This window comes from Myzus persicae, unplaced genomic scaffold, assembly GCF_001856785.1.
Source record: "Myzus persicae strain clone G006 unplaced genomic scaffold, MPER_G0061.0, whole genome shotgun sequence".
NCBI lineage: Eukaryota > Metazoa > Arthropoda > Insecta > Hemiptera > Aphididae > Myzus > Myzus persicae.
The window spans coordinates 494,800-515,791 of NW_019104133.1; the positions used below are offsets into that span (position 1 = coordinate 494,800).

The following is a 20,992-nucleotide window of genomic DNA, read 5'->3' on the forward strand; positions in this document are numbered from 1 at the left end:
GTTTTTAGTGCAATATTGGAGTAGGTAATTTTATAAGCGCAATTAGCTAGCTCCCGTTCGATAATCTGAAGTCTGTAACCGAATACGGAAAATTGTAACAGGAAAATTGTATAGGTAACTACGCGGTATGCGTTTAGAAAGAAAAAATTTTGTACCGCGTCCAAAGAACCGGGGTAAATATAACTCGGTTTCGTTTCCGGACGGACTCGAGAAGAGTGAAAAAAGTTCGTTTTGTGTCTTAGTCACTTTCTGACACCGCGGAAGACGGCAAATGCGACTGAACGAGACAAACCCGCTAATAGACGACACGTACCACCACCACAACAACAATAATAACAATAATCAAATAAGCTGCGCTCAACGGTCAATAAATAATTATTGTGTAACCAGTCGTTCAGTCGTCGTCACGTTTCACCGAGGTTCGGATTGGCTTTTTACCAGCTGCTGCTGCAGGTATCCGACGGTCAACCGGCCACTGATAAAAAAACCAAAGTGCGTACGAAAATTTAAATAATTATATCAATTAATAATATCATCAAACAAGCAATTAAAATTTATTGTGGTATGCCTAAGCCTAATGTCAATTATACTGCAGGTGATAATAATTATCCGTCGTCGGTCCGCTAAAAACGGCGACACAGCTATAATTGCTGCTAACGTCTCGCCGCTACGTACCCGGCAGCGCCATCTCCCGGACAACACCGTCGTCGACCGACGGACAAGCTTCTCACAGATAGCGGAAACACTCCGGACTTCGCCCACCGCCCGACGCGCGACGTCGGCGACTCCCGACTTGCCGATTACCAAGACACTGGACGCCGTCATGGGCCTGTTGTTCCGCCGCTTGTTGCCGTCAACAACTGTCGTCGTTTCTTCGTCGTTGATCGTGAGTATCTGCACAGAAATTAATTTTAAAAGGTCGGGCGTTCCTTGGGTCGTAGGTTGATACCTGACCGTGTCCGTCGGCCGACTTGGGCCGGTCTCATGTCGTGTAGTGGTCGAACAGACCAGCTGACCACCGCCGTAGGCAATCGCGCACCTGTGATGCGGTGAACACACATTATGACATAGGGCGGGACCCGCCATTTCCGATTTCGGTATAGGGCTGTCGGGCCGTGGGCCGCGTACGGAATGCGATTGCGACTCCAGCACCTTTCTCGGGAATCACGCTCTATTCGTAACTAATTTTATTCTTACACGACTTATTCTTTCGTGATGATAATATTGTCGTTCGTATTTCTACAGTTCATATTTAAACGTAAAAGTTAAAAAACAACTGAAAATATTATTACATTGGCTTAGATAATCCGACGGTTTTAAGATTATTTCCTTATCGGAGGAATTGATTTAATTCAAAATGTTCATAATAAAAACTATATACGTACAATATAATATAATATTATAGATATTTATACGGAATTATAGGAGCGATTTGCAAGGGTTAAGTGACCAGGTGACCCAGGCCATAGTTACTATGGCGTTGGGAACCATACCAATGAATAATGACAATAATTATTATACTTATCAGTAATTGTTTTAGTGTTGTTATTGTCACCATAGTAATAGATTATTATATTTTTATTGATGGAAATACCCGTGAAAAAATGTCTTAGCTAGTATATGATATTGTACACTATTGATTACTACAGTTGTAAATGTATTACTATTTACTACCTAAATAATATTAAAGGTTAGGAAAAGATACTTCAAATTGAATAGTTCAATATAATATCTTTATATAATGGCAAAGTGTTACCTATTTGACTAAAACTAGTGTTGTATAGAAATTGCAAAATAAATGAATTTTAATTATCAATTTACATGCTATTTATTATTTACATTAATAATATACATGTATAAATTTGAAATTTTAATATTAATAAAATATCTTTATGAATACAATATATAACTAAACTGATTCTACTAATAAGTAATAACTAAATATTTATACAACGTTACTAGGTTCATAATGTGATTATAATAATACATGACTATGAGTAATCATCAAGGTCAAAGTGTCTACTGATAATAATATATAAACTATAGGTCTTTAATGCAACAATGGTAAACATTTCAACAATTCACATTTTGTTTGTATCAGTACTGGTAGTTGCATTTGTGTTCAGCCTCAATTGGTCTGTAAATAATGTATTTATGATAGTTAAGTAATAATTGTTATTGTTTTCTTGGACTATGCACATAGTTGTTACTTATTTCAAAGCCTTAGAGCCTAATTTAAAATGTTATAATTATTAATTAGTCAGGGTTTTTATTTTTTATGTATTAGTTTCAGAGCAAAAGTCTTAGTAACACAGCGAACAAAATGGCCGAAGATTGGAAGAATGCCAAATCAGTTTATGATTTTACGGTAAAGGACATCAAGGGAGAAGATGTATCATTGGAAAAATACAAGTATGAAGAACTATACTGAAATTACTTCTTTAAAAAACTAACCTTTATATTATTTTTGTTTTTTAGAGGTTGTGTATTGATCATTGTAAACGTAGCATCTAAATGTGGTTATACATCTAAGCATTACAAAGAGTTAGTTGAGCTAGATGAGAAGTATCGTGACAAAGGGTTAAAAATTCTCGGTTTTCCATGTAATCAATTTGGAGGCCAGGTAAATCTACTATTACATTGATAATTTAGTTTTTTTAAATTTATTTTAGCCAAATCATTTTAATTTATCTTTAGTCTTTGTAAAAATTCCAACTAGTCTAGTTTAATCATATTTCTATCAATCTAAGAATTGCCAATTGACCATAAGTAAAAGTCCAAATTTATTAGTGAGTCTAAATAAGACTAGTATGAAAAATATTCCGATTAATGTGTCCTTATCACCAGTCACCTATGTTCTTTTACTGGGATACTAATTTTATAGTTAGCTAGCTATTATCTGCAATTGTTAATTTAATTTTAGGTTTATTCAGTTATGGATGCGTTTAACCTTAATATTTGTTAATTATTCTAAACTTTAAATGCTTAATCTTGCAATTATAACTTCATTATTTCTTATTTATGCATAATATATATATATCAATAATTTATAATATTCAATATGAAATATGAAATTTTAAATAGCAGTTAATAGATATTTAAATAATCTTCATCAATTTCTGATAAAAACAAAAATCAATTTTCCTTTAAAAAAATTGCAGATAATCGCTGACCAATGATACAATTACGAGAGACAATTAAAAAGTAAGTTGCATTGGGCCATATATTTTGCAACTAATATGCAACTTACTTTTTGATTGTCCCTTGTATCAATTGTGTTTTCTGGATATTAATGATTTATTTATTCTCAACATATTGATTATATCATAATATATTTTTTAGGAACCTGGTGATTCTGAAAATATTTGCAGCTTTACTGCAAAACGAAATGTTAAATTTGACATATTTGAAAAAGTTGATGTCAATGGCAATGATGCACATCCATTATGGAAATATTTGAAATCAAAACAAGGCGGTTTATTGATTGAGTAAGTAAATATGGTAATTTTGTATTAATGTACTGACAGTGAATATTTGAATGATACTTTGGACAAATAAATTGTTTACTTAATATATATGGTTTAGGAAATAATAATTCATTGTTTGTTCATTTTTGTGAATTTTTAGTTCCTACTTTTCAGAATGTATTCTAATATATATTGTAAATATCACATTTTGTTGCATTTTATTTTACATAATAATATAGTATAATAGTAAATAATACCTCATTAATATTATAATTATAATTTATAACTGTATGAATATGATTGTATGATATTTCCATCAATTTGAGTAAAATAAGTATAGATTATAATGTTATTAATAAGCATGGTTGTAGATATACTGGTTGCACAACCATACAAAATAAATAATTGACCCTCATACTAATAGCAATATTATAAGAATGAAGAACTACAGCAGGGATGGCGAACCTTTTTGTACCAGCGTGTCCAATAAAAATGTTGGTTGGGTTTTGTTTTCCCTGCGTGTCAACTAGTTTGATAACCTTTCAATTTTTTTTTCATAAACTTTAATATTATCAAATTTTTACACATTCGTGTGTGTCATTAAAATAGTGTGCGCTTGTCACTCTGTGACACTCGTGTCATAGGTTCGCCGTCTCTGAACTACAGGATCTTTCCTTGTGTGAAATTGTTGATACAAAATCAACATGCTACCATAGTCTATAAGACAATTTTCTGGATTGCCACTAGTGTTCACTACAATCTTGGTCTACAGGGAATCTTTTCACATGACATATTGGAATGGTCTATGTAATATGGCAATTTAATATGGGAGTTGTGTAACTTGTACCTGTATCTTTTTTTTTTTTTTTTTTTTTTTTTTTTTTGAACTTAAGCTTCGGCAACTGAGGCCATTAGCTGTAGTAGGATTTGTATTGTAGTTTGTATTGTATATTTTTTGGAACGGTAGGGGGGAACACGTGTGTGTTTGTTTTTTGGCAGAATTTCGAATGGGGCACCCGTAGGTTTCTGCCATGCCCCGGGGGTGGGGGATGGCAGCACTTGTTCTCCGGTCACCGCGACTTGTCCGGAGAAAAATGCCGCCCGGTAACCGAGGATCGAACCGCGACCGGACGCGTCAGACCACTCGGTCACCTCATCCCCCGTACCTGTATCTATTATTATGCTAAAAAGTAATATTGTAATCTGACATATTATGTTATACTTAGGAGCTCAGATATTAACGGATTCTATATAAAAGTATAAAAATTTAAGTACATAACATTTATTGAAATCTGTTTTATTTATTACTTTTTGGTGTTTCTTGAACACTACAAAAATCAACTAAAAAAATTCCCAGATAGGTAAACTTAATTATAGGATTACCCTCATTAAGTTATAGAACATTATTTTACATTTATTTTCCTTCATGTAGATACATATAAAAACTGTTTTTCTTCTTAAATATTATTCAAATGAAAGTTTAAATAACTATTTTTATGCCCTCCTTTTAGGTACCCTCTATGATAATAGAGAAATATTACTCAATAATAAATAGCTTATATTACGCAGGATTTGGGACATCTTTTTTTACATCTGACATGGTAGTGGTGGAACAGCGTGAGCAATACTTCCCCAGACTTAAGCACTATAAATTATTAAAATGTGCGCTTATATATACTCAAAAAAATTAAAAAATTAAAAACAAATTTAATTCATTCTTAAAAATTTGACATTTATATAAATTATACAAAATGAAAATACTAAAAAAAAAAAACTACAATTAAAATATTAAACTTTCTAGGTGGACATTAATGTATACTTTTAACTTGAAGGTATTGCTCATTTAAAACACTTTAAAAAGTTTCAATATAATTTCATATATGTTTTGCAAACTTATATTACGTATATTTATTTTAAAGATTTTATAATTGTTATTTTTACCTTTCAGTTCTATTAAATGGAATTTCACCAAATTCATTGTTGACAAAAACGGACAACCTGTTGAAAGGCATGCTGCTAATGTTAGCCCTTTGGTAATATAGTTTATTTTATTTTATTTATATAAATAGTAGAAGTTTTAGTAAAAAAATCTTCTCAGAGCAGGTATTATAATTTTAATTTTTCATCTTAACTAACTAAATAATTTTTATTATTCAATACTTAAGAGTTAAATTGATTGACAAAGATTATTTTAGTTTGTATGTTTAAATTTATATTTTTTTAACAAAATAAAATACATTTTCATTTCTCAACAAAAGTTTTTAAATTTCAAAGAAAGAAACAGAAAGCAAAATAAAAAAAAACTTAATATACTTATTGTATGGAAAAGTACCTTCCTCATTTATTATTGTCTTTATGAATTCAATGCAATTGCAAGTTGTTTATTGTTCAAAACTTATATCAGAGCTATTTATCTTTAATTCTTAATTTATGTTTATAAATAATTTAGATTTAATTTTTAAACTCAAAATATTGTTTCTTAATAATTTGTATTAAGTATAACAGTAGTGTAAATTAAATTCTTTATGTAATCTATTTAAAAACAAAATATAATTCATATAAAGAATACTGTTTTATTATAATGTTATTTTTATGATGTTTCAGGGTTTGGAGAAGAATTTGGAAAAATATTTGTAAAAGCTTCTATGATCAAAATAATAATATAATCTTTCATATCTCAATTTTATTCTATTTAAGTGATTCAATTTGTTTTTCACAATATTAATAAGGCTGCAGTTTACCTATTGGCTATTAAGAATTTTTTTTTGTTTTATTTTTTTTTTAGAAAACTATTTGTTTAATCATAATTTTGGTCTTCAATGTATAAAGCAATAATTATGTGTATGCTAGCTTTTTGTTGTTTGTTAAAATATGGATCAGATCAATTATTTGTTTTTATTTACAATTTGTTTACTAAATCATATATCCTGTCATATTGTCAGCTTGGCAGCTGCATAAATCTATAAGTATCAAGTTTCAAAGAGCAGCTGCACATAAAATACTGTCAAGCAGTTATCAACATCGTACAAATAATTTAAAAGTTAACTTTAATAAATAAAAAAATGAAGATTCAAGAATGCATTCTTCTAATTTTTGCCACAATTTCATTTTGGGTAAGTAAGTTGACAAAAACTGTTTGAATTACAGAAGAGTTATACCAGAAATACGTTACTTGGTTAAATATTTCACTTGCACGACATTTATTATATATTTGCCTAATTTGATCATTATTTTCAATTCTGATCGTACCAATGAATGTATTGATTTTACAATGATATGTGTTTTTCTTGTGTTTATACACAAAATATTTTCTGGTTAAAAAGTGAATCTAGTTAGTACATTTGGGAGTCAGCATTAAAAATTCCCTGAACCTATTTCCTTTATGGTTGGAAAAACACTAAATCAATTTTCAACCAAGTCTGCTGTTATACTTAATAAATTCCTGCAGATACTTACTGATTTCACCAATTATTTATTTTAGCATTTTCTATACATGAACATTGTTAAATTGTATAGGTAAAAAAAATATTGTCGATATAATTAAGTTTTTTAATTTAATGACTGTTGAATTAAAATTTAACGCATACATACTCAACAGTAACTAACTCAAAGAAGAAGTACACTCAACACTGACCTACAGTAAAACACTAATGTTAAAAAAAATTAATTAATTTGTTTTTATAGAAAACAATATAAATCAAAATCAATAAAATACACATGTGTCATGTCCATTCTCCATAATATCATACATATGCCTAATATTTAATGTATACATTGTACATACACCTACAATACACATTTGAAAAAATATTTATATGGGTAATGTTTAGGTGCATTATTAGAATAAGGTACATCAGTAATATGTTGATGGGAAACAAACTAAATAAATAATATTTTACTAATTGATATTATTTTTATTATGCTCGCATTGTTATGCAATTAATATACATATTATTAAATACTCCTTGAGTAATAAATATACATATAAAATAAATTATCATACTCCATATTCATATGAGAAAATGTATGGTAACAATAACTATTACATAAAAAATGTGGGGAAATGAGTACCTCTCTGCTGTAGAGGTGTTGAGTGGGTCACTAAAATATGTGTTACATTTTAGTTCTATGATACCATTATGAATCATTGCATATGAAAAATGATTCTTCGATATTTTTCTCTGTCTGCCAATACCCAATGTAACAGCATATTTAATGATATTGCTATTTTTTTAGAGTAATCTATTCTCCTATTAGTAGGTCAGTACTAATAATGTACCTATTACAGTAAAAGTTGAATTGATTTTGCCTAAGCAAATGCATTGCTTTAGAATATATGATTGTATGTTTAAATTTTTTAAATATAATAACATACCTAGGTACTCAAAAAGTTTCATCTTTCAAGAACACACGAATAATATTTTCACATTAAAACAAAATAACAAAATTTCTTTGTTTCAATAGGTATCTAATTTCGTCCAAATTTGAACTTGAAATTTTTATAAAAAAACTACTCATGTATTTTTATGTTATAAGTTTAAGAGAATTAAACAGTTATAATAGGGATCCTGTATTAAAAGAATTTATAGAAATTAAACGTTTTTCAAATTTTTAGCTAAATAATTGATGACATTTGTCAATTTTTTTTTTGCAAAACAACTTGTGTTTATGTATCTTTAATATTTTGAAATTTGTGTACTACGTCTACGTGTCTACGTACTTATGAGATACCTTGTATTAAATATTTGAGCTATTTTACATCTAAAACATTTCGATTGACAATTAGAATATTAAAACAAAAAAAATTTGAATTTAAATTGTTTATCAGTATCTCAAAAAGAAAAAAAAAATGTTATCATACATAGAAAATACTAACAAAAACATTTGGTGAGCATTATTCGCTTTTGCGTTGCAAATTAAAAAACTCGATTTTGTCGAAAACTGGTTTTGTGTAAGAATTCCCGTTTACCTTAATTTTTGTTTGTTTTTCCAGACGTTTTTGAAAAGTACCTACTAAGCATTTTCTATTTTGATCTCCTAAAAGTACCAACAAGGCCCAACTAGGAACCACTGTCAAAATTTGAAATCTAAGTATTATTATTTCTATACTTATCGTGTATAACTTACATAGAAAAAAAAGCCTCATCATTGTAAAATCCATACTATACATTCACTCAGAATTCAAGATAAATAATAACCGGTCATCATACAACAATATGACTAAAATCAGACAATTTAAAATTTAAGTCAAATGCATAAATCGCTGATTAATTTTCATTCAACTAGGTATATAGAGGTTCAGTATAATTTTTATAATTAATGTTATAAGTAATAATTATACGCATTCGATCTAAATATTATTCCAATTGGGTATTTATATTATACCAGTTCATGTGTATTCTTATACCTTATAATACCTACATGGTCTGTTCGGTAGTTATTTTAAAAAGCAGCATGTAAAATTTGATGTATTACCTACCTACGCTGTTATATTATAACAGTATATAGCATATCAATTATAAGTCATAAGTTTTAACTTATGAGCTTAAGTAGTTGTAACTTGTGAGGTCCAAACAGAAATAACAAATGTGATCGGCAATACATTTATAGTAGCTACTTACTTAATATTGCGTCGTACAAAATGTATAACAATTACTGTAGAAATTTAAATTTTTATTATTCAAACTAAATTGTCCGTATCGAGATCGTTCTGAAGGGAAAGAAAAATAGAAACGTTTCCTATATTTTGCATAATAATAGGTAAGTACCTAGGTACGTAAGAATGTATGTCGTATGACATATCAACACAGCTATAAATAAATAGGCAGGCACGTCGGAAGACAAAAAGATATTATAGACCAACCCGCTTGTAACTAGTCGAGACAGATGTAAAAATACAAAATTTATAATAGGTACTCTCGGATGGCGGATGCACATAATTATAACATAAGTATATTAAGTAAATACAGTAAATATAGAGGTACCTGGTACCTGCTATCGCAACATTTCTACTTAATGTTTGTTCTTGACAATTTGCAGCCTATTGAGTGAAATGCATAAAGTTCGCGTAACGTTGTCGAATCAAAAATGGCTATTAAAATATTGTAGGTAACTATATTAAGTGGCGGTGCTTGGAATTTTATCTTGGGGGAGGGGGGCATTGGTGGCCTTTGAAAATTTGGTAGGGCCAAAAAAGCCCCGATTCGTGGTTTTTTTCCCATTCAGAGGCTCAGTATAGGGTAGGGGGCTTACACACTATTTATTGTAAAGATTGTGTAGCATATACTAAGTTTTTACATAATTATTGGTTTTCATTTTAATTGATAATAAATATCATATAGGTATTATTGGTATATTATTTAATTTTTACACACTTAAACATTAGATATCATTCTCAACGAACTTACATTAAAAATGTGTACTTTATTATAAATTTAAAGAATTTTTTTTCTCTTGTGGTTAGGCGGTCAAGGGGGGCCAAGACAAATTTGGGGGGGGCGTGGGTATATTATACACATACACAGTAAATTAGTTAGATTGAATAGTGATTACTAAATTCTACCTACTTATATCTATTATTGGTATCTACTTTAAAACATTATAAAAATATTAATTAAAATATAGAAAAACTGTAAAAAAAGGTCTGGATTTAGAATTATAATAGAATGCCATTAAAAAAATTCCAAAATCTAAAAAATCATCTTTTTAAAAATTGGGTTTTTGTGTCAAAATGTATAGTGATATTCCGATATACCTACTGATATATCTTTCAATTGATACAAATTGTCAAAATAATGTCTCTAGAATCTCACTGTATATTCATTGGGTATGTATAGTTTATACTACACTTCTAGTACTACTGCACTTTATATAAAAGATAGTAAATAAATTATTATACTCATTCGTGAAAAAGAAACAGAACAGAAGGCGACCTGCGTTTTCGTCTTTAAAAACTAACCGCTAACCCTGTGAAGCAGCTCACTTACTCATTAGCATATATCATGCATAATAACATAATACAATTTAAACATAACCCGTATTGTCAATTATGAATTATGATACATTGTATATTGCAGAATATAGGTAACGTAGAAAAAACTATGTTATAATTTAATAATTATTTATAAGTAAATATTATATAGTTATAGCTGTACAGGTAAATTAATGCGTGTAATTAGGCACACCTATGGAATTGCAATAATAATCATGTGATGTCGAAGATGGTTCCATACATGATAGCCATTGGACACAATATAGCTATGTAGGTAATAGGTATTGTCGTTAAAAAAGTAATAAATAATAATGTTTAATTTATATATTATGTTCACACACGATACATTGACCAGCCGGATGAACGTCTGCAGGTAGAATACTTACGCGCATTACAATGCTTTAAATAATAATATTGTTTAACGGGCGTTTTTTTTTGCTCTCGAATAGCCTACCGATTTCCATACTATTTATACTATCACTCATTCGACCATCGTTACTCGTTTGTTCATACTAAATAAGTAGCCATTAAGGATAATTTAGATTAGAAGCTAAAATATATTAATTACATAACTTTTTGACCAATTTGTAGAGCATTTGATAATGTTTCTTTCATTTTTTCCTGAACTATATTAATAAAATGTTTGTTTCTCGGTCAAAAAGTTTGAAAACTCAATACAAAGTCCTTCATAAGTTTTTCTTGCAGAAATAAAAAATTAGTTTCGCATATATACATATATGCCATGTAAACTTGCTGGTAAGCTTTGTCGCGTACATCCATCTAATCACTGTCCACTGTTCTCATACTAGCTATACATATTTTTTTTTCAAAACGTACTGAACAGTAGGTACCCTTATTAAACTAAAATAATAAATACAATATTGTCAATATTTATTAACAGGTAGGTAGGTATATTAATTATTATTTTCTATAGTATGTTTTTCCTTATCTAAACTAGAAATAAATAAAACATTTTTTTGCGTTTCTTAAAATTGAGATGTTCGAGATAAAATTAGTCAAATATTGTGCTAATTTATATGTTGATATTTTTAAATTTTAATTACTAATTTTCATAAAGAATTCAAATGGTTAAGTGAGTTTAAGCTAGAGGCAAGTCGATGATGTACGTTTAGTATATATATAATACATGGATGTGAGTAAAAGTCAAACAAACAAAGTGAAACACATCGTATAAACGCAGTTAAATCGTACCTATATAGGTGTGTACCATATATATATGATTATTATACAGTTCGATTATTGTTTACTCTTGTAAACGTCAACACATAGTATCGCACAGTATCACACCACCACGTCTCATATTTTACCGTGTGTTCAAACAGATATAAAAAATAAAATGCGTCGCATTAAAACGAATGCTCCAATCATGCACTGTGCAGCTATATAGATAACATTATGCAATACATACATGTGTAGGTTTGTCATATATTTTATAAACGTATAATATTATAATAGATAATATAATGTATATTTAACCAGTTGATGTCTTATAGTGACTAGTGCTCTATACACCGTCGGATACCTACTGCATGCGGACAAGCTAAAACAGTCTCGGATTCCGCATTGGACCTTTTCAATTAATTACCAAAAAGAAAAATACAACTCAAAAGAATATAATATCATAACATCAACTTTTCGTGCGGTCTCTCTTACTTTGTTTATCTATCGAACGGCTAAACGTGAGTGTAGGTCAACAATGCTGTACATTTTGTTATATTTTATTTTTCCCCAGCACACGATGATTAGACGTGCTGCGCATTCTTTTTTCGCGCACGCGCGATACGCGTCCAATACATACCTTTACTTGTAGGGAAACGACTTACGAAAAGTTTGCATGCTGGGCACGCGGTGGCGGCGGCGGCGCGCGGTATATAATAATAACATAACGCCGCGCGTGACGGACATTAAAGTCAACTGCGTGGTGAATTCGACCCCGTTGTATGATATATATACCTATACGTATACGATTTCAGTTTTCTTGTGAATTTCTATATATTACATCGCGGGACCAGCTACGGAGTTCCAAACTAGCTAGGTCCTAAGTAAAAAGCCAACAGTGTATATATATATATCATGGTCAAGTATTTATGTAGTTAATATATTTATACATCAAACGCCCAGCAGCAGTGCAACTACATAGAGAGGGGATGTGGTCCCAGACCACTACTCTCCCCCCACCGAGCCCATTATACGATTAAATGGGAATAAACCGTCCATAATTCCATTACCATATTATGTATTATGTATAAACATTTTAAAGTTTGTCAAGTCGTGTTACGCATACCTATATGTGGCTATACGTACTATGTATGTAATAGACGCGTATGTATATTCCTGGGGTGGTCAAAATTATTTGATTAAGTCATAAAGGTCTACCGGGAATATATCTTTGTGGTATACCCTCCCGCCGTCGATCACAGGAGTATAATATACTCATATATTAATATATTATACGAGTGTATCGACAATCGACTATCGATGCCGTATGCGCAAAAGTAAATCCTCCGCTGTCGTAAAATAACTGCAACAGGGCGCACCCGGAACCTAAGCCGGCAGTCTTATTTATTGTTATTATTAGTATTTTTTTTTTATCACAGATACATCGTAACGAATCCTATCGTACGATATTTTTATTTTTTGTTCCCCTGGCTGTAATTTAGCTTAAGTATATGAGTGTACATATATATATATATATTATATATATATATGTACGATCAAACGCTACAGGAGGGGTGAAAATTCGCGGCACTCGCCAATCGTAGCGCTCGGTACGCGATTATATTATATCATTGCAGTCGCTCGGGAAGGACGAGCCACTTTTTTTCAACCTCCGTCTCATCGATGGTGGTGGGTAGAAAGCTTAACGGTAGACCGTTAAAGTTTCCCGCTGTGCGAAGATGTTAGCGCCGGGGGCGAACATATGCGCGCGCAGGCGCGTAGATGAGCAGATCTGCCACCACCTCCACCTGCACATTGCACAACCCCCTTTATCGGTCTAGTGATATATATATGTATATATATACAATCGAACTCGTTCTTAAATATGTTTATACTAGTATTAATATATCACATTTTATTATTGAACACTTCATACCGGCCACAGTTGTTGCGGACTGTTTTTAAACACAACCACGTTATATTAGGTATTGATTAATACGTATCATACTATTATTTAAAGGCATATGTATAACTTATGTCCGTGTAGTCCGTTTTAATAATCATATAGTTGTACGATTCCCATAGAAGAAATATTATAAGTTCGATGAAAATGTGTTTGAATTCAGATCATTCTGATCCAACATTTTTTTAGTGCTTTCAATTGATATCCTTGATTATATAATAGACAAGTAGGATAACTTTTTTAACTAGGACTTTGAAATAAGAACCAGGCAACTCATCTCTTCTGCTGTATGGTATAAAGGTTTAAAATTAGGCCCTTCCTTATGTGTAATACGAAATTGTGTATGGTAATAAGATATGATTGAGTGTGAAACGACTTATACTTTGTAACAGTATATATTTAGATTATTTTAAGTAATAACAAATTACAGTTCGAGACATTTTAATGAAAATAAGCATTGTTAAGTTTTTATATATTTTTGATCACGTTATCCAATACTTACTTGACAATGACAAATATGTATAGTATGTAATTAATTATTTATTTAAATTAATTAAACATTCAAACAATAAGCTTAGTTAAAAACATGCATGAATGCATGATTATTTTTGTTTAAATAAAAAGGGAAAATACCGACACGTGTGTTGTGTGTTGTATCTACAAGACGCTTGTACCTAAGGTGTAATTCAAAAAAAAATTACAAAAAAATGGGCCTTGTTTCAATATTTTACCTTGTCGTTGAGTAGGACACTATATGAATGTATAACACTGTGTAAGATGTGTTAAATTTCAATTCAATAATAATAAAATCATAATCATAATCATTGCATACTTATGTGAAAACCCTTTCTGAGATAAGCAGGAGACTGATAGATCAGCATCTATTCTTATAGATGATTTATCTAATATTATACTTATACCGTGTTTACATAAGTGATAAATTCGTTTGGTTGAAATCATTTTTACCAAAAACAACATCATATAATATTCGTACGCATCATAATTTATAACAATATATTAGTATGCACAAGTAACTTACGAAACTTATATTATATAGTCTTAAATTCAATTTTAATGTGTAAATGCCACTAAATGGTATGTATAATATTATAACGATATACACCTTGAAACGGTGTAAATATAGGCTCGCAATACCGCAGAGATCAACATAAGATTCATTTGTATACAGATAATACAAATGTGCGTAATGCTAAAAAGTTTAAATTTTCAACAAATAATATTTATTGAATTACAAAAAAAAAATCAAAATCATTAATTATTTGAACATGTAGAATGCCATTAAAAATTAAAATGATATCTTAAATTGCTTATAAAGTTACAGCAAAAAAAAATTTATAAATATTTGTTTCAGATATTAACAAGTATACAGAAAATTGAATAACCTTGTATATTAATAGTTTTCAAGCCATAGGTTTTTAAATGAAAATCTTATGAATTTATAACTAGAAGAAATGTTCAAAATCTCTTTTTAAAATCAACACATACCTTCACACATTTCTCGTTCCTCGTAGAATCTAATATATAGTAGTTCCGTCCGTATTTGAAAAGGACATTTTAAGGGTACATCCTTGAAGTTATTTTGTGACTGATTGTGACTATACGAGAACAATAAACTATGATCGGAACATTCTATACCACCACCATAATTCTAGGTTTAGGCGAAGGACCTGACTCATTATTGTCCCTAATTTATCCCTGAATATGTATAAACAATGTTCTGAAACTGTATTATGCCAACAAGATACTATTTGCGTATACGGGTTATCAAATGAATTAATTTTTATCGCAGGCCGAACCATTTTCTGCAGTCAACTGCCAACAAGGATACAGCAACCCTCTTAATCTCAACTGGCCGACGTCGGCCGACATTTTAGAATCGTCACCATTCGGATACGACAAATCGTCGTTTGAATCTAACTCGGACGAGGAATCATGCTGCAACTTATACAACTTTGTCGTGAAAAGACCCAACGGACAGGACGTTTGTTTGAAACAATACGCGTAAGTGCCGCATAGGTTCTTGTAAATTGCTATAATTCGCGGTGCACACGCTAAGAGCGGCAGAACGATTTTGGATCGATCAACTATCTTTAAAAGCTAAGTACAGGTGCATATGGGTACATATTCTGGTACCTACGTGGGACTAAGCTTTCAAATACACGTATTAGATATTGGCATTCAGCTTGAAATAAAAATAAGATTATAATATATAATATATCCCTCCCTCCGCCTAAAGATTTGTATTTTTAATAAATATATTTGTAAAAATGTAAATCAAGTATGATGCTGTCTTTTGGCTGCCTATAGGATTTGAAAAATAAGATATAAACATCCTCCAAGTCTCGAGAAATCTATTGTTATAACTTTTATTTAAAACGGTCTATAAATAGAACCAACATCCCAACTTCAACTGTGAAAAATATAAAATAATATAATATATATATAAAGATATACAGGCTTATACTTTTGTATACGCTTTTTCTGATATCTCCAAGAACAATTTGAAATTTTCACAAAATCGGTTGAGTAGATTTTGAGTACCTATATAAGCTAAAAACATACTCAACTTTATATTTGTCTTAAGACATAATATCTTTGTTTGAAACCATAAACGCTAAAATTTAACGCATGCTTTTACCTATCTACCAATAATTACTAATTTCTTCTTTTACTATTTTAGTGTTATAACCTGTAGGCTGTAACCGATATCAACCATTTATAAACAAAAATGTCTATCTTAAATCTCAAAATCCTTTCTTAATTGTTAAATAAAAAAATTAAGGTTACTTATGAAGATAATAACTATCCTATCTTATAAGTTAGACCAAATAAAACTCCATATATCGGATTAATCAAGGGCAATCATATACACATTACACATATATATATATTATTTACAAAAAAAATACTCTTTTCTACAAATTTATACTTTAACTATTTTAACCTTTAACCAATGACAACTATTTATAACCAACAAAAAACAATTTTCGGTTTCCATAGTGAATCTCAAAATTTTTCTGTGAGCACCTCTTTAAAATGCGAATTTTGGAAAATCTTATCTTAGTGCACTTCGTGCCATAAAGGTACTATGGAAAATTCTAGTCTCCAGATATCAAAGTTTAGGCTCTATTTTGATCAGTCAGTCAGTTGGTCAGGACGCGTTCGATTATATATTATATGAATGATCTATAAGTTTATAAGAAAAGCTGTGCCACTATAATACTAATTTACAGGGTGATTCACAAAGGAGAGATGTATGTTCTGTAGATTTTACAATAATTTGTGTTTTTTAATGTTTTGTATCTGAAGATACTTTTATAGCAAATAATATGCAAAAGTCTTCAACATTCAGAGTGCTGAAAATCTATTCAAGTTGGTACTTGGGGTTGGGGTTCAAAGTAAAAAATTATACGTAGTATCAGAAGAAAAAAAAATAGGGAAAACAGGAATTTTTGCTTTATTCATAAATATTTGATACTGTTCACCGTTTTTAGATGTTTTCGATACACGTATGTATGATACAATTTTTGTTTATATGTACAAATCTTGAAAGTTTAATAAATGATTCCACATAAGTTGATCTTAAAGCAATTTATAAATATCGAAAATACATTGGTAAGATTTTGATTTATAAGTGTTTGATAACATTTTCCAAAATCACAAGAACTACCTATGTACATTAATTATATTATTTTAATTTTAATAAATTAAGCCACGATGAGTTAATACTCAGCATAATACTAATGGACTCGTGGCATTGAATTGAATACAGTTGGACCTAAATAGTTCGAAAAATGTTTGCCAATGTATTTTTCATGTGCCAAATCCTCATGCCGTATACGTTCTACTGTCACGGATTCGGATTCTTATAATAATTATATATGAATGATTTGATAAGACAAAATGATTGTACATAAATCTGACAAAAGTATCGGTACCTACTTTAACCTCTTTGTAATTTAAAAAGTAAAACTGAGAATTCTTGTATAACTTTTATATTTAGACATATATTATGTTTATGTATGTAGTCTTATTGTACTTCTATCGGAGTTGTGAGTTATTGATACAGCCGACACAGCTCCCCCGCCCATCCACCCAAATATAATTAACCCATACTGAATGACCGACTTGTACAGCAATATCTATTTCAGTACATGGCCTCGTGATGTAGGCATACAATAGGTACATTATAAATAATAATATATGGTGATATAATGTACATAAATATTTGGATTGCAGTGGAAAAGTGTTGATCATTTTGAATTACGCGTCCGGATGCGGTTTTACACAGGACAACGTTTGCACTCTGACGGAATTTTCCAACAAGTACAGGGCATGTGGCTTAGAAATACTGGTATTCCCCAGCAACGACTTCTCCCAGGTAATGACTTTAATATGAACCACACGTTAAATTGATTATTATAAACTGTTGTTTTTATCAGTTGTCTTTAAATTATAAGTTGATCAGTTAGTATATAGGTGCATTTTGGAGCTCTAAAATGTTGAGAATTCCTAGTATAATTTATCGACGCAGCTTGTATAAAAATGCTGTACAAGAATATAAGACGTTTGAATTAAGAAATTGGTTTTACAAATGTCTTATCTATAAACAGGGAAAATGAACTTTATAGAGAAAATTTATAATCCGCCTACTTAATTATTAGTATGCTGTATACAACATACCTACAATGCTGCAAGAAAACGCCATCTCCAAAAAATAACATTTGTAAATGATTTAGAACGATATACAGCGCCAAAACATACCTATTAGTAAATGCCAAATCTAAAAACAGTCCAATGAGTTTCTTTTAAAAATAAAATTGTATATAAATATATAATAGTTATATCAGTTGGGAAAATTTAAATAAATATTATAAATTATCATAAAATAATTGATGTGGATAAAATGCACTATACTTATGATTTTAACCTGCTGGATAAAAGTGGGTACAATTCACGTGCATAAGTATACACTTTTTTACATGTGAACATTTTTATTTTTTTTATACAAATCATATCCGTTACAATGATTTTGGATTGGGTTTAATTAGATTATTCTTGTTGACAATCGTTATTTTCTATGACGCTTTCGTTTTATGCCAGACCGCTACAGTAAACTACCTAAAACTTGCACACATAAATATGAACTATGAGTTATTGTTAATAATATATTTTATCCATATAATAGAACTTCGGCGGGAATACTGCAGCCCAAATATTTGCAGATAATCATCCTCAATTCGAAGTGTTTGCAGAAATTTGCGTAAATGGTAGAGCACAACATCCGATGTACAGATTTCTCAAGAATAAGTTGCCCGGCGCATTCAACACAAAGTAATGCTGCCAGATGTGAAATTTATCTCATTTTTTGTATTGCAGACTTCTTAAGTACGGCTAATAATGCTTGTGAACATTTTTCAGAACTATTAAATGGAATTTTACCAAATTTGTAGTAGACAGGAATGGATGTCCTATTCAACGATTTGCGGCGACAGACGGTTTTACGGTAAACATTAATATTATAATTTCAGAGCGCTACTGCACTCATTATAAGAAATATAACTTAATATAGAAGTAGAGCGATAATATCAAATATTATAATCTATACATTTCGTTAAAAATGATATATGTTCTAACATTGTACAGAAAATATAGACGTATCATGATCTAATAATGTGTGTACAGACATTAAAATTTAAATAAACAACTTGAACCAAATAATATTAAGTAGAAGTTAAAATTAATCATGATTTAAGATATGATAATAATACTTTAAATAAATAATATTGAATTAATTTTTTGAATTGTATTCTTGTCCTTAAATAGGACCTAGAAGAATTGATACAAGAACTGTTGAAGAACCAAAATTGCTAATTCTACGTTTAACTCAGTATCGTCCAGCTATAGGTACCTACTCGGTTTACAAAGCGAACTCATTTTTCCATTATATCCAGATTACATCTGACATAAAGGTACTTGTATAATGTTATTATATTAAATCGTTATACTATTCAATCGTGCATTTAACTTTTATTTTGTTATAGTTATGTATAGCGTTATTTTAATAATTTAAAATGAAGGTATGAAACGATTATTATGACTTTTTTTTACAATTAAAATGTATTACACTAACGAATAATAATTGTGTTTTATAATTAAAAGATTTGTTTAAAAATTGTGTGAGTTGGATTTTATTAAATAAAAATGATTAAGTCTAGACGAACGAATGAATTTAATTAGCCGTCAGCGTTGAAATCACAATACATGTTATACCAGCAGAGGATTTAATCAAATTTAGATTCATATTGCAACAACATATTTACCTCTAAAAGTTGGTAGGTATCTGAAAACTGTATTTTTAGTAAATATAACCGAATAGCGAATACACTTGTTTTGAAACATCTTTTTTCGGTCAGTAAAATTAAACAAGTGGTAGGTAGTTTATATGACAAATGACAAATAATTACCGTTCTATGATACGTCCAAGGCTATAACATTTATAAAACGATACAGGATTTTATATATCTTTTTAACTCTGGCAGTAAATAAAACCAAGGTACGTTTACTTATTTCTAACATGTGTGATAAAAGAGTACCTATAGAGTATAGGTACATGATTGGAAAATAATAGTAGTAGGTACACCTACACCAATTGCACATCATAGACGATAAAATAAACTCTTTTTAGACATCATACTGCCAGTGTTATAAATGCTAAATGTAAAATTAAATGTCCTTGAATTTAAAACGAAACAACTGTTATACTATACAGTGGTTTTTATAGACTTTTCAGTGAAATTTAAGCGAGCTTGTAATAAAAATTATTTAATAATGCGAGTTGCAAGTACCGTGCTAACGACAACAAACAATAAAAAAAATACAAATCACACAAAATTTGTGATCATATGACCAGAAATAATCGAAGACTGAAGGACATTTAGTGTCTTAATAGAAGTCTATTCGATAAAAACCAAGTGCATTGTAGTGAAATCCATAAATTGCAAGTATTAAGTAAGTACAGTACTCGAAAAAATCGATTTTGACATTGCATTTGTCGTGTGTATTAAAGAAAACATCTATTTTGAAATGCGTATTCAAATAAACCAATTTTGATTTCAAAAAGAGGTATATAAAAACAACAATACGTTTTATGTTTTTTGTTTTTTGATTAATGAACTATTTACTATCTATTATAGTTTTAATTGAAATATTTTTAAATTGTAGTTTAAAAAAAACAATTGTTCCAAAATGCGATCAATTAATATAAACCCACAAATTAAGATAGTATTAATATCATGATGTTATCATATTATGTTGATAAATACTTTATCTATCGAATATCTTACTACCTATGTATATTTATAAAACGTT

At 29.8% G+C, this 20,992-nt stretch overlaps 2 protein-coding genes across 4 annotated transcripts; both read left to right on the forward strand.

Annotated features, from left to right (window-relative positions):
• The first annotated feature begins 342 nt into the window (after positions 1 to 342).
• On the forward strand, positions 343 to 6,180 carry LOC111039104 (probable phospholipid hydroperoxide glutathione peroxidase). Of its 3 annotated transcripts, XM_022322426.1 has the most exons (7): positions 343 to 492; positions 596 to 886; positions 2,288 to 2,412; positions 2,479 to 2,623; positions 3,343 to 3,488; positions 5,416 to 5,500; positions 6,072 to 6,180. In XM_022322426.1, the coding sequence occupies exons 2-7, from the start codon at positions 824 to 826 to the stop codon at positions 6,102 to 6,104; spliced, it is 597 nt and encodes a 198-aa protein (XP_022178118.1). In that variant the 5' UTR covers positions 343 to 492; positions 596 to 823; the 3' UTR covers positions 6,105 to 6,180. The 3 variants fall into 3 exon arrangements, with proteins under 3 accessions (XP_022178118.1, XP_022178117.1, XP_022178119.1); XM_022322425.1 differs by lacking the exons at positions 343 to 492; positions 596 to 886 and adding an exon at positions 2,032 to 2,160 and having other exon boundaries at positions 6,072 to 6,122; XM_022322427.1 differs by lacking the exons at positions 343 to 492; positions 596 to 886 and adding an exon at positions 2,038 to 2,135 and having other exon boundaries at positions 6,072 to 6,122.
• Positions 6,181 to 6,282: 102 nt separating this feature from the next.
• Positions 6,283 to 19,762, forward strand: LOC111039108 (glutathione peroxidase 1-like). The gene is made up of 6 exons (XM_022322431.1): positions 6,283 to 6,580; positions 15,411 to 15,622; positions 17,861 to 18,002; positions 18,810 to 18,955; positions 19,043 to 19,127; positions 19,448 to 19,762. The coding sequence occupies exons 1-6, from the start codon at positions 6,530 to 6,532 to the stop codon at positions 19,493 to 19,495; spliced, it is 684 nt and encodes a 227-aa protein (XP_022178123.1). The 5' UTR covers positions 6,283 to 6,529; the 3' UTR covers positions 19,496 to 19,762.
• Positions 19,763 to 20,992: the final 1,230 nt, after the last annotated feature.

Coding starts and splice junctions, on each gene's coding strand:
- LOC111039104 (XM_022322425.1), top strand. CDS start 2,062: ATGGTAAACATTTCAACAATTCACATTTTGTTTGTATCAGTACTGGTA. Junction 2,161..2,287: donor TAAATAATGTATTTATGATA/GTTAAGTAATAA, acceptor TTTATGTATTAG/TTTCAGAGCAAAAGTCTTAG. Junction 5,501..6,071: donor CTGCTAATGTTAGCCCTTTG/GTAATATAGTTT, acceptor ATGATGTTTCAG/GGTTTGGAGAAGAATTTGGA.
- LOC111039108 (XM_022322431.1), top strand. CDS start 6,530: ATGAAGATTCAAGAATGCATTCTTCTAATTTTTGCCACAATTTCATTT. Junction 6,581..15,410: donor TTGCCACAATTTCATTTTGG/GTAAGTAAGTTG, acceptor TTTTTATCGCAG/GCCGAACCATTTTCTGCAGT. Junction 18,003..18,809: donor CCAGCAACGACTTCTCCCAG/GTAATGACTTTA, acceptor TCCATATAATAG/AACTTCGGCGGGAATACTGC.